Source organism: Drosophila rhopaloa, unplaced genomic scaffold, assembly GCF_018152115.1.
Source record: "Drosophila rhopaloa isolate 14029-0021.01 unplaced genomic scaffold, ASM1815211v1 contig_115, whole genome shotgun sequence".
NCBI lineage: Eukaryota > Metazoa > Arthropoda > Insecta > Diptera > Drosophilidae > Drosophila > Drosophila rhopaloa.
In genome coordinates this window covers 16,393,824-16,408,302 of record NW_025334990.1, presented here as the reverse complement: position 1 = coordinate 16,408,302, position 14,479 = coordinate 16,393,824, and the positions used below count along the sequence as shown (strand labels likewise).

Genomic DNA, 14,479 nt, shown 5'->3' with positions numbered 1-14,479 from the left:
ATGGTCAGCCGGCGACTTTCCGCCACACGTGCTGGAAAAGCAGAAAAGCAGGAAAGCAGGAAAGACCTCTGCAACTGTCGAATGCAAAACGGCAAGGGACTGACTATCTGCAGGTCCCCGAAAAACGAGTAGGATCCACACCAAACCAGCGAACCAGCGAATGTCATAAGAACGAAATGGCCAAAAGGGAAGCACATGGCCAAGAGGCGCGGGCCGAAATTGGCAAAACGTCAACACACGGGCGCGCATACTTTTTGCCATATTTATGGAGCGCAGGAAGGCCGGCCTTATTTGGCATCATTAAGCTGCTTTGACTTTGGGCCTTTGAGGGCGTAAAATGAGCACTCTTTCGAATTGAGAGCGTTGACCTGTGTTCGCCCCCCCAGACGAGATGCAATTGCCATCGAGTGACCTTGATGGCCCCCGTATGTGCAGATACAGATACAGATAGAGATAAAGATACAGATACAGATACTTGTGGGGAGCGCAGTCTGATAGTGACTTGTGTGTTTTACACAAATTGACATCTGAAATGGCAGATTCATTTGGCGTGCTAGAGTAATGCGGAAGTGCGTGTCTCTGGCTCAACAGGCAATCCGTATCCGTATCTGCATCTGAGTCTGGACCTCCTTCTCCATCTCTTTCTATATCTGTATCTGTATCTGTATCTGCTTTGTCCATTTGCGGACGTTTCGCTTTTGCTCATCAATGCGCAATTATTTATTTATACAACATGTCTAACAGCCGTCTGTCTGTCTGTCTGTTGCTGTTGTTGCTGTTGCTGATGTTGCTGATGTTGCTATTGCTGCTGATGCTGCTTTTGCTGCTGATGTTGTTGCATGTTGCCACGGACAAAACCCCAACAGCGACTCCCACATCGGTGTTCCGACACCTCTGCACTGAAACCATTGAAACTCTGCCTCTGCGCATCATTAAATTAAACTTGTATGAGAATGGTTGTTTGCGTAGCTGTTGCTCTTTCGGCCTTTTCACATTTCATTGCCATCGCCGGCATTTGGGTCTTGCCAATCAGTGATTCCACATTTGTTTGTTTCTCCAGCTCCTTTTGTATTCCGATTTGAGCTATTTCCGCTGCTGACAGTAGCAGGAATCCACAACATACCCTGCACTTCCACATCCACTTCGGTATGCCCCTCGAAAACATTGCGTTGATATCTCAAATGACACCCGTCGCCAAATAAAGATTGACGTCAAATTCATTATCGCCCGCAACAAGGGACTTTTAGATGAGGGAGTGGGGCTATTGTACAGATGTGTCAAGTGCAGGCGCACACAGAACGAGATAGCCATACGATTTTCTATATACGAGTATGCAGGGACATTTGAAAGCAAACATTTTGTACATACACAATAATTGTTATCGATTTTTAATTGAAGTCACAGAGGGAGATGGTAAATGTGCAATTAAAAAGGCAAATAACAATATTTGAATATGCATTCGAGTCTTGAATAGTTTATTCCAAGACGTTTTGTTATTTAAATTGGTTTTAGCATCAGTCGCTTGATGATACTACTTTTGATTAGATATGCATAAGGTTAATAAGAAGTTAAGGGTTTCATGGGACATTTTAATATGAGATTTTGTATAGAAAGCCCGCCATTAAATTGCTCAATTTGCTGCATTCCAATGTGCTTTTAGTGAAAAAGTGTCTGCCCAAAATGGGCATACCTCATGCATACGAAAAGCACCATATCACCACCCCCCTTTTCCACCTGGCATTGCAACACGAACAATCGCTCCATATATGACTTGGGGGACTTGGCTCTGTCGCTATTTTTAATTCAATTAAATGTCATTTGCGCCACTCAACTTTAAATTTTAACTGCAGCATAATTTGGCCGTGCAAAACCCGGCAACAAAAGGGAAGCTGCCATGCGATGCGATGCGATGCGTTGCGTTGCGAATGCTGCCATGTTGCATGTGCGGCACGCGTGGGCAGGATGTGCAGGATGCGGCAGAGACAATGTTGCACGACGCCAACGCCAAAACTGCCAAAAGGACAGGACAGGAAAAGGGGCAAGGGGAAGGGGATTCCAGCTCCATCTCCAGCTCCAGGGAATGGGAACAGGGCACCTCGGAATCAGGCAACGACAACCAGGCAGAAAAAGCGACACAGACAAGCCAGCGGAGAGGCAGTTAATCTGGCGATAATGACGGCACATAAACAGCAACGATGATGATGGGGAACTCTGGGGCCAAAAAAAGGAAACCAACAGAAAAAAAAAAACATTATAACTGGGTTGCTGTCTTTTTTGCTGTGTGTGGGAAGTACACCTTTCTTGCCTTCAAAATACCAAATTGCACATAATGTGCGACACTTTTGGGCGACAACCGAAGCATGCACTTTTCGCCTAATTTCCCAGGTGCTTTCACTTCAGCACAAATTAAAATGTAATCAATTTTGGCCCGAGAGCAAGTGGCAATGCCGTCTTGTCGCTCTCGTCAAGTGACATAATTCCAGCAGATATTAAACACTTTGTCATTTATGTGTCAAAATCATGTCAGCGTGAGAAGGCGAAGCAAGAAGAACAACCAACGAAACGAAATTGTCAAGTGTAATAGAAATCAAGTGAGTGAACAGACCGAGCAACTGACAAACTGACACGCATCGGGGGAAAATGCGAGGGAAGAACAGGGAAGCGGGAAAAGCCCTGGGAAGCTGCAAGGAAGTGCAGGCGAAGAGCGAGTCCGTTTAAGTGGCGCACTCGCGGCCTAATGCTCTCCGACATATTTGGGGCGTGGCTTATAGAACACTGCACTACACAGCACGCAGCACTACACTAGACTACACAACACCACACGGTGCAACAGCGTGGCACCTGTCACGATGCTGGCGCACTAGAAACTTGACGTCGCTGACAACAAAGCGGGGCAATCCCTCCTGCCACCCACTAAATCCGCTGCAAGTGGAAAGTAACGCCAACTGAGTTCGCTCCATTTTCCATGTGGCACAGTTTCCACGCCACAAGCTCCTCAGTCACATCTCCCCCCTTTCAACTCCCCCTTACACCATTAGACTTCGTCAGCCAAGGCATTGACCAACTTACCTTAATTGAATCCAAGTTCTTATCGCTAGCCAAAGTTTCTAAACAATATCTTATCATGCCAGCCAGTGCAAACTTTGCTCCACTATCGCTGGCTTTTTGGTAAACACAGTCAGCTGGCCTAATATCAATTAATTAAAAGCGAAAGTGCTTGACAACGACAGCAATAAGCTGGTTAGTTTTTATTTAATAAACAGGTCTACAAGTCTATGAACTTATTTCTTACTTTAACTTCAGGGGTAACAAATAGAGTTGGAATATAGAAGTCCTATTTTTAACTAAGCTTTGCCAGCCTGACTTCAATTAATTAAGAGCGAAAGTGCTTGACAGTTGGCCAAAAGAAATGCATACTTCGGTCGTCGGGCATTAAATATTGAAGGGCCAGAAGTCTCTCAAACATTTATGGGAATTTCTTATTTTTGCGGCCCTCGGGCTGAGCCTAGCTCATTTGAAATGCAACCAAAAATTGACGCAACCCAGCCGCATTAAGTAATGGGTGGCACTCGGTGCCCAGAGGAAGTCACGCAGCCACAGCAGCAGAATATACATTTAATCAAGTGGCCTAAGACTCTCTCGGCCTCCCTTTTTCCCTTACGGCTTTTCCCTTCAGCTTTTCCCGGTCACGTCAAATGGGGATTTTTATTTTATGAAGCACCAGAGCAGGCCAGATCATCTTGTGTGACATTGGGGGAGGGGTGGGGGTGGTCGTTAAAGCGGGCTGAGCGCCTTTTAATCGCCAGTGTGTTAACGTGCAACGTTGCGTATGCGCAATTTTCTGTCATTTTTATTACTGATGAACATCGCAAAATTACAGCAACACTCTGCCACCTACACGTATTCAATGTCAATCATCATTTGCAGCAATTTATTATTATAATAATAAATGTTTTCGGCTCTTCCCTTGGGTAAGAACCACAACCCTCATCCCCCATCCCCCAATCTACATTCGCCTTCTTTTCTTGTCGACGAAAATTGTGTGTTTTCTCTCAAGTAGTTAACATGGAAAACGTTGAACAAATCGCATTAATTGCTGTTGTTGCAGTGGGTGGAGGAGGGGAGGGGGGGAGGAAGGAGGCGGGCTTAATGCGGGACAACTTTTGTCGGAGCCCGCATGAGCATGTGTGCGAAAGTGTGCTTTTTAAGTACCGCTATGACAGGCAGTAAAAACAACTTAACTTGGCTTGCCAAGCCAAGCCAAAGCAAACCGAAAACCAAAAACCCAAGGCATTGTTGAGCTGTTAATGAAAAGTCAACTTGATTTCATGCCAGACCAGCCAGCCGTCCAAAAGCCTGCTCCTTTGCTCCTTTGGTCCTTCGTTCGTGCCTCAGCCTGTGTCGCATGCAAAGCCAATGTGCAACAAGATGGCAAGAAAAGCATGGTGCCCCTGAGCCTCAGAAGCCGAGCAACTGAAAAAACTTTCACTTTATCATTAAGCCTGACGGGTGAACTTTTTTGAGTGGCTGCTACGTCGTGTGTGGCCAGTTTCCCAGGCTCTCGAGCAGGACTCCCTATGTATTGAAACATAAATAGAATTATAAATACTCTACAGGCATGTGTGTGTGTGTGAAAAATCAGTTAAAGTTATTGCATGTCGTCGCAGCTCGACATAGACAAATGTTGCTCTTGTCACAAGTGGAGGAGGCAGGAGCAACAACAGCAGCAACACCAGCAACACAGCAGCAACTCCTGGGCCCACCCACATCAACTGGCTGTCTTCATGTGCCTGTTGCCAACTTGACGAAAATTGAATTTCGAAACATGCTGGCTAAAAGAAAATGTACAAAAAAGAACCACCGAAGGACCCAAAAAAAAAATGAGGAACAAAAATGAAACAAAACAAAATAAAACTCGCTGGCAAATAGAGAAACATTTCAGCGGCAAAAACGGCAACAACAACCATGAAAATGACAGCGTAAAGCCGGCAAATGCAACAACAGTGAGCGGGGAAAAACAAATGCCAAGAAAATGGCGGCTGTTAAAATGCGAAAAACGCGTTGAAAACTGTTTGAACAACAAGGAGCTGCAAAGGAATCGAGCGAACGCACAGCAGCAACATGAGGACACCAGCAACATCAGGACGACAACAGCAACATCAGGACAACAACAGCAACAGCAACTGTATTTAGTGCCGCCATCATCACTATACGTGTGTGTGTGTGCGAGTGTGTGTGTAAGTTGCGCTAAGTGCCTTTGCTCTTCGTCCTTCGACTTCCACCCCCCTTCCCCCTATTACTTATTCCCCCTCCCCTCACCCCCTTTATTGTCCTTGTTTGCCTGTTATGTTTTTTAGCTTTACGTAAATTGCGTAAATTGTGTGCATTTTATTACGCTACACTTCATGCTGTCACGCCCCCATTTTCCTCCACCGCCCATCTCCATACATCACCTCTTTCCCTCGTTTTTTTTTGTATTTTGGCAAACATTTTGGCAACTTTTTTTTTGCTTGCTGTGCTGTCAGCACGAAGAAAATGTCTTCGTCAGTTTTATTAGGTGAGAACTGTGCGTTACGCGAAACTTGTTTCATGTGTGAGTTGAAAAATGGTGTGGAGTGTGGATGTGAGGCCAGAGTTTATGTATCATGTTCCGGAATTTTGATTGCCTCGAAATCAAACCCCCATCCTCATTCGACCCATTTCAAATGAAATGAATGTAAATGTTTGGTCCGTCTATCAGTCTTGGCTAACAACCCATTCAGCCCTTCCCTGTCACTCACTCTTACCTTTAATAACACATTTTTTGGGCTAATTGATACGCCTGACGGCATCGCGTGACCAAAACTGAACGCTAAACGACAAAGATAAACACAAGAAGAAATAAAAGCGACAGAAAAAGAAAACAGCCGGCACGAAAACGAAACCCAAAATCAAATCGCAGGGCGCCAACAGAAACTTCCACGCGACGGCGTTCAAGTTCATTGCCATTTAGGCCAAAATTGGCGCACGCGGAACTTGTCTTTAGTCCCCCAAAAAAAGCACGAAGGAAGCCAAAATACAGAAATACAAAAGTACGAACACAAAAATACGAGCAACAGAAAACGAAAACCAAAACAATTCGAATACAAAGTGAAAAGAAAATACACACACGGCTATTTTTGGGAACGCACGTAGCAATTGGCAGCCGTAGAAATTGTTGCTGAAAATTGAGGCATTAAACTGCACTCGATCGATGGACGGATTGTGCACACGGATCGTGAGGAGCCGTTTCCTCTGCCCCCGAATTTCCCCCTCCACCCCGTCACTTGATAAATGCCAAAGGCATTTAACGCATTTTGTTGCAATTAATTTTCGCCACTTTGTGGTAGAAAATTTTTGGTTGTTTGCCAACCGCGAACATTTGATCGCCGTCGGAAAATCGAAATCTTTCAAAAATCACAAAAATCTTACATTCCATTATCAAGTGGTTACACACATTATTCCGGCCGACAGCATGGCGACTCATTGCGCTCGTAAAACAAGGAAAATGCACTCAAAATACAGTTGAAATTGCATTTAACACATTTTCCCGGACCCATTTGCCGCCTGGCTGGCGGGTGTGAGGGATGTTACTTTTGATTTATTTGCATGACAAACGGGTTAATTACAGCATGTTGCGGCAGCAACACCAACTGCACGGCAGCAACTCAAACAGCAGGCTAACAAAAACAGGATTTTTTGTTCATTTCATAGGCACAATTGTTGCATGCCACCCGATGATGCAACAACGCGGGGCTGGAATATTGTGGGCGTTTGGCAATGGCGCCACTGCTCCCTCCGAAACATATATTTATGTGAAAATGTTTCGGCAATTGACAAGCTTGTCCCTCGGATCGGAAACGAAGTTTTGGAGCCCCAAAACCCACTTGGCACCAGGAGGTGCAACGTCATTTATTACACACATAACACACACACAACACATCCAGAGTTTCTTTGTTATTTGATTGAGCTTGAGGCTGGCATTGAGTGTCCATAATGGAAATTTTATTTATTAAATGCGAGTCTCTGTCCAGCGCCTGTGCCGTTGTGTAATTTATCACAGCCTGGCCAGCCAGAAAGGAATTTTCTGCGGGATTTAATGCCATGACAATGGGTGAGAAGCGGTGAAAAAAGCCGTGACTGAGGGGGGAGGGGGGGAATGGGGGTTTTGTGTGGAGTGTGGCAATGCATAACGCATTAACAAACGGCTTTCAGCTGCATATTGGCTTTTGTGATTAACGCTCACACATGCAGAGCGGCGAGCGCATAAAAACACTGATACCCTTGTTGCTGAAACGAGCTATCGATGGCTGGGACTTAACCCATGTCTAACTGAGATTAAATTAAATGGGTAAAATAATAAAATGTACTTTTAAGGACCAAAGTTTTAAAGAAAATAATTTAATATAATAACTATTTTATTCCTATGAAAGAAAAGCTTATAAGTATGTCTGCTCAGGCGACATGTTAAACTTTATAAAGCAGAATTTAAAGTCATTTTATATTTAATATTTATCCTGCAAAACTTTCAGAGTGTCTAATCCATTAAGATTCCAACCCAGGCGCCATGGTCAATTATTTTTTCATTAACAATATCACATCTCAATGGGTTAACTGTGAGCCCTTTTTTCAATATTATAACGACTGTTAAATGCCACAAATTGTTTAATGCGTCGGGTTGCTCTGCTCACTCTACCCACTCTACTCACTCCTTTACTTCCCATTCCAAACTCACTATGGCTCTCCAGCGTGCAACCACCGAGCGATTTATGCAAATGCAACCAATGCACTTAGCGCCGTTAAATAAACAAAAGCATTATCAGCACCAGCTTCAGCAGCAGGCAGACACAGAATGCAAAATGCAGAAATGCAAGACAATGCATTAAATTCCCTTTGCTATGCGCTATGTGCTGATGTGCGGGGAGAAGCCGCAGCACAGCAGCAACATCAGCAGCAGCAGCAACTGCAACAGCAACATCAGCAGCAGCAGCAGCAGCAACTGCAGCAGCAGCAGCAACATCAGCAGCAGCAACACACATCAAAAATTCACTATGGAACTTATCTAAATGCACTAAATTACACATTAAGCGAGTATCTTAAATCAAGACCTGCACACACAGTCGCAATCTAAGCGCATAAACAACAAGAACAAGCCCCGCAAAATGCAAATTTGCAGTGATGAGGTGAGGGGGTTGGGGGGTTGAGCAAATTGAGTTGGCATGGTCAGGGACTAGAGATTGCGGACTCATAGACTCATAGACTCACTTGCCCTAGCTGCTTAATTTGCGTGCGAGCTTATATTTTTTTCTCCCACTGTTGCCTTGCCTTCCGTGCCCTCCATCGATTATGTAAATGCGAAAATTTCCATTAAATGCATTGAATTCCATTACGAACGCATCATCATCATCTTCATAGTCGCAGTAGTAGTGAATGAGGGAACGTTGTAAACCAGAAACCCAGACAGACAGACAGATTCAGAGGCAGTGGCGGAGATCTCAGCTCTGGGCGCCCATTGTCTTGCGGTATTGCGAATTTATGGCTCAACAACTGCGAGTCCGGCACAATGAAGTCATTTGCTGTGGAATGTTCGGCGGTCGTCGAGGCAAGTGAAAATGCCTGGCCCGAATATCGTAAATCGTTTACTGGTCTGTTGTCTGTTGTCTTTTTTTTCCCTCGTAGGTATTTTCATTAGCCAAACACAAATTGAGGCAACACGACACGACACACAAAACCGAAAGAAAAACACTTAACATCAACACGAAAAAGACTAAGCAAGCAGCAAGGCTAAAAAATCAGGGGGAGGGGGTCGAGGCAAGTCGGGCTTAACATGGCTCAGATCAGCTCAGGTTGGCTCAAGCGGACTGAGCGAGAAAAACCAACAGAAACTACTGTTTAAACATCTCTGCAAGCCGCGCTTGCACATGGATTTTTACCTGGTTCACCCTTTTCCAATGTTGGCCAATGACCAAACAGAAGCTTACGGGTATTTATTCCACCTGGCGGTGGGTTATAATTTGCGTACTTCATTTTGGGGCCATAATTTCGACTGTTTCGTCTGTTGGGAGGATGTGTGAAAGTGTCTGTCGGCCTGCGGCATTTGAAACTCCGACTGCAGCAAATGTGCAGCCAAATGGATCTTTTGTTTGCCGGCTTTCACCACAAACGCCGCTTCACTTTTGTATTTGGCTACGCATTTCACACTTTGAGTGCGGAAAATCTCTCTCTCTCTCTCTCACCGACTAACAACTCAAAACTGGCAACTGTAAGCGAAACGGAAATCATTGGAAAAGCTGGAAAATGCAGGGGGAAAACAGAGACTGTGTTGGCGAATTCGAGAGGCCCAGCAAGACCTTGGTGCTGTTAATCTTCACCTTGGCGGTTATCATGAAGTTGGGCATCATTTTGGTGGAGATTATGGTGTGAGGGAATTACCTGCAATGAGACAAGAGAGAAAAGGTCGTAATTAGTTGCTGTTCTTGGGCATTTTCCTTTTATGTAAAGATAAGTGTAAACAAAGAACTGAGAAAATGCGATTGATTGGGATCAAATGGTGGAGTGACTGCAGTTTTAGTTTGATCTTTCCCTTCACAGGAGTCGCATTTCATCGAGGGTGAGTTGTCTTTCTGTTTCGCTTTGTCGCTTCTTCGGTCGTTCTTTTTGGGTATTCGATTACAAAAAGGTTTTCGTTATTAGCCTTTGTCCTCATCAGCATTTGACTTTTCCCATTTCCCGCGCAAACAAAAAGGAGGGAAAGCGGCAAAAAACCGCAAGGGTAAAAACATAATTTCATTTGGCCTGCTGTGCAGAACAGTGAAAATAATTTGACAACTTACTTAAAAATGTGTCACATGAAGAAGGTCAAAACTTGGTTAGGCAGCCGTAAAAAAGGGTTGCCACACACAAACGAGCCTCAAGTAGAGTCGACGCTTGTCGGAAAAATCAAAATGAAAATCCGAAAGGGGGGCGGCGCAACTTTTATTAAAAGCTGTCAGCTCGACAAAACCCCAACATATTGCCCCAACTCGGGTCTCACATTTTCCCCCCGCCAAACAAAGTTAAAACGTCATCGTGGCTTCATTACGGATTCCTCAAATGTTTCTCACCTTTTGGCCGAAAAGCCAGCCGAAAAAGTTTGTTGCCTCCATGTCCTTTGATCAACTTGCAGGACATTTCCACCTGTCTGTCTGGCCAACAGCCGCAGCAGCTGCTCTTTGATGTCAGCCAGCGAAAAAGGACGAAACGGAAAGTGGGTGCCAAGGATAAGCCACGAAAGAGCGCATCAGGCATGCATAAAGCGAAGGCCCAAATTAACTCAATTGACAAGAAAGGGTTTGGCTAACTCGCTTACGGCCAAGAAAGTGGAGGGAAAAATCGTGCTCTCCTCGGGATATGGATATTGCCACATACAATCCCTAATTAGAATCGATTTGGCTCGGGGGATACCCTTTTTCTCTTTCCCCGTTGACCTATCAAAAAACAATTAACAATTTGAGGCACTCAATAAAATATTTAAATGCTAAAGTAAAGGGAACCCTTTTTTTTTGTCCTCGTGAAGTGGAAAGGAACCCAAAGCGAAGGCAAACAATGATAAATTACAAATGAAATTGTAAAAAGGCGCAACAGCCAAAATAAAAAAGGAAATGAGAAATGAGAACTGGGAACTGGGAGACAAAGAAAGCGAGGATAACAGAAAGTGGTAGATGAAGAACACGGCGAGCAATTAACGCGGACAGAAAGGGCCACGCCCCCTCCATTTGGGGGCGCATTCCATTTGGCCATGTCGACTCCAATGATTACTTTCGCCTTTGATTAATTTGAGCTCATCGATATTCCCGATGTGCAACCCTTTTTCGGTCATTGCCCGTCGGCCTAATTGCTTGCCTAATTTAATTGCCGCGAGTGTAATTTGTGCTGGCCAACTGACAACTGTGACAATCGGACGACAGGCCATGAAAGTCGAAGCCCGGACTTTTGGCCTTTGGTCCTATACTTTTTCCACTCGCCGGGCTGCAGCTCTCTAATCAGTGCATTTGATTAATGGAAACTTAGCTCCACTCCACTTGGTTTTACCTTTTTTTTCTGGGGGGACAGGACTCGGGTGGAGGTGTGTCCAAACACCTTCGAGCAAACCACAAAGTCATTTCCGCACTTTTCGGCCAGCATCATTAATTACAAAAACCAATAAAAGTGTTGGCCGAGCATTTGGGCCAAAATAAGTTGTCATCATTAGTAACAGTTACAAGTTGGCCAAACGAATGCTAAGAATATAAAAAAGGACAGGGAAAATGCTATACCTAAAAGAATTCGACCAAGAAATACTCTTCAAAAGAAAAAACATTTATAAATAAATACAAATTTGATACCCATTTGATACCAATGCTGTTTTAAATCCCAAGATTATTTCTTACGAAACCAAAATAAGAAATCAAAGTCAGTTCACGAACATGATTTATAAATGCCTATACAAACATCTCCCTATTTTTTAGTTAAAACAGGCATTTAATTTACTGTTTATTCTATGCCCAAACCCAATGCAACCTTTTTTTCCATTTAAAGCAAATACCCAAGGATAACCCAGATGAATAACAGGAAACTGACAAAGACAAGGAGCCTTGGCAACAACATTTTCCCGGTTACTTGCAAACAAATTGCCAACAATTGATGAATGTCTGGTAATGAGACGCGCTTCTCAACATGGCCAAATAAAATGCGGAGAAAATAACTTAAGCTAAACGCAACTAAAAGTCTGTCAAAAGCGGGGAGTTGAGGAGGGGAGTGAAAGGGGGAATACTATAGAAGATCTAGGCGCCAGTTGGAGGAAAATGGCCTTTTGTATTGGGCCTATAAATAAATAGGCTTTTCAATACACACACACACACTCGCACACACTCGGTACACTGAAGCCATTCGGAAAGCAATCTGTGTAAAAGTAACGTAGTCATTAATCATTATCATATAAACATCAATTGGTGTTTAGAGTGTTCGATGGTCGGGGGTGAAAGGAGAATGCTGGGGGTTTTTTTTCGGGGGCTGCATGTCTTGCCCAATGTTATTGATTGGCCATTCAGTTGGTATCGAAGTCGTTGGCCGTCTCAAGGAGTGCAGACAGCCGATTCAGCCAAGACGAGAACGTAAGAAATCGGAAAAGAAATCGAAATGAAATTTACCGTAAATAAAAACATACCAAAATGGAGGGAGTTCGATGTAAGTAGAATGAAAAATTTAATTTATAACAGTATATATATATTGGCCGTTTCTTCCGCAGCAACTTCCACTTCCCTCAATTGGCCCCAAAAAAAAAAAAAAAAAAAAGAAAAATGTTTTGGGCAGCAGGGAAGCTGCTTCAAAGGTTTCCTGTTTGGTCCGATTCAATGCATTAAGGCGAAATCATCTTAGCTGAAATCAAATAAAAGCGACAGACACACACAGCAAGAAAAAAAGTGAGGGGAAGAGGGGAGAGGGGGGACAAACTATGCTGGCCAAGATATAAATCAACAGAAATAAGACAAATTTTCGGAAGCAAGTTGCCGAGTCTCTTCAGCTGGCACCTAATCAAAGGAACCGACAGAGAGACACAGAATTACATGTAATCAATTTGTCATAATAACCATCAGGGCTTATATGTGTGTGTTGGGCTGTGTCTTCTGTCGAGTCATTTAGCGACAGTTAACCTTGAACCTTTTGAAACGAAAACGAAACCCCTCAAATGAGGCGCAAATCTTCAAGACTCCTCCTTCGAGATTGCCACACATTTATCATCCCACATATGTACTCATTAATATTTCATGTTTATTTCAAGTTTATGCTTTTTCATATTCAGAGCTCGATAGGGACAGTCGAGAAAGCAACTTATCTGGGCTTGAAAAATTCCCATTTATGGTTTCATATCGTTCGAAACATGTATACAAATATAAAAAGTCAGGCATGTATAAGTATTTTGTAGCCTCTTTTTTATCAGCTAGCAGGGCAACAACAAAATTCCTTTCGCCTGCAGAGCCATCAATCATTATCATTGGAGGCCCATACAACAGCCTCCTCGACTTCCGAGTTCCATCCTGTTTGGGCCTCTATCTTGTTCTGACTCAGACCTCCCATTATTTGTGTACACTTACATACATTTAATTTCTTTTCAATTCCGGACTCTCCCCTTCTCAACTTCTCCACTCCGCCACTTGATAAATTGCTTTCGCTGGGATCAATCCGTCGACTAGGCGATATTTTATTTGGCTTATTAATTTTTCTATATTTATATTTGGGTCCGGTGACCGCAGATTTCAATTACAAAGTGTCACGGGCAACGAGGGAAAACGTTGATTTTAATAGAATTTCTGCCTGGAAAGTGCTTTCTCCGGCAGTTTCAATTTGCTTAATGCAATTGGGGGAACTTTCCATCTGAAAAGCGCGTCAATTGATGCACTTAGGCGCTAAGATCTCTTTACACAAAAGGCGGACTCGCCACAGTGGGGTGTGTAAATTGATTTCGTTTTTGGGCTTGCCACCAGACAGTGTGAAATACAGCTCGAATGGCGACACGCTGGGGGATGGGAACTCAGTTTGGAACCCCAGACGTTTGGATCAAGGGGTGCCACTGTTTCCGACTGGGTCTTCAAAGTGCATTCGCTTCCCAGGCCCACAAAAAAACATACATTTAACCAAAGTGTGTATAGCCCACTCCCTGAGAACGAAACGCATTCTTTCGTGATGTTATATGAGCTGAAAACTGTTTGAATGGATGATTAACATATATGGATGGGATTTTGTATTTATTTTTTTTCTGTATTTTGAAGGCGAAACGGAGCGAAGCAAAACAAATTCGTTGTTATTGCTGCTTGTTTGTTTGCCTCGCTGGCAAAAGGCCTTCGAATTGATACGGAGCATATGACAAACACAAAGGGTTAGCCTCTGATTCACGCCTTATCGGCCCCGCAGGAAGCGCTGCCGGTCAACAGTCCTCCAAAAACCGAATCCAAACATAAACCCTTAACCCATGTCCGCCGGCCAGCATCGAATTTTAGCACCCAATGCCAATACTTCGACACGCCCCTATCATCGCACAAGCATCAACACTAAATTTGAACTATAACAAAAGGCGGTGGGTTGGCCCTGCAATTGCAGACATAAAGGAAAACTCTTGGAAAATATTGAGAAATAAGGGAAAACAATTTACCGCCATATGCGAGCAGGCGGGTCGCCCAAGTCCTGATCCCTTTTATGGCCAATGTGTCAGCCACCGAAAATTGCTTTTGTATACTCACACAAATTGTTCTTATCATTGTCGCCTATGGCTGGGAATTAGGAAATATTCGGCGGGCGGAAGACATTGGCGCCAGTTGGTCTTATCACTTATCACTTATCAGACGACAGCCTGTGGGCCTTTCTCCAAGGTCGAAGTTCTCCCTTCAGCTTTTGGCAAATGTAATTTATGTTCCTGGCCCCTTTAATTAGCCCGTTTCAGGGCAGC

General features: G+C 43.9%; 2 protein-coding genes across 2 annotated transcripts in view; one reads left to right on the top strand and one right to left on the bottom strand.

Annotated features, from left to right (window-relative positions):
• The window catches only part of LOC108041068 (Krueppel-like factor luna), a 112,315-nt gene that overhangs the window by 81,755 nt on the left and 16,081 nt on the right, over positions 1 to 14,479 (bottom strand). The window lies entirely within an intron of this gene.
• LOC108041069 lies at positions 8,055 to 9,447 on the top strand. The gene has a single exon (XM_017118843.2). It carries the CDS (start codon positions 9,316 to 9,318, stop codon positions 9,439 to 9,441), a length of 126 nt encoding a protein of 41 aa, XP_016974332.1. The 5' UTR covers positions 8,055 to 9,315; the 3' UTR covers positions 9,442 to 9,447.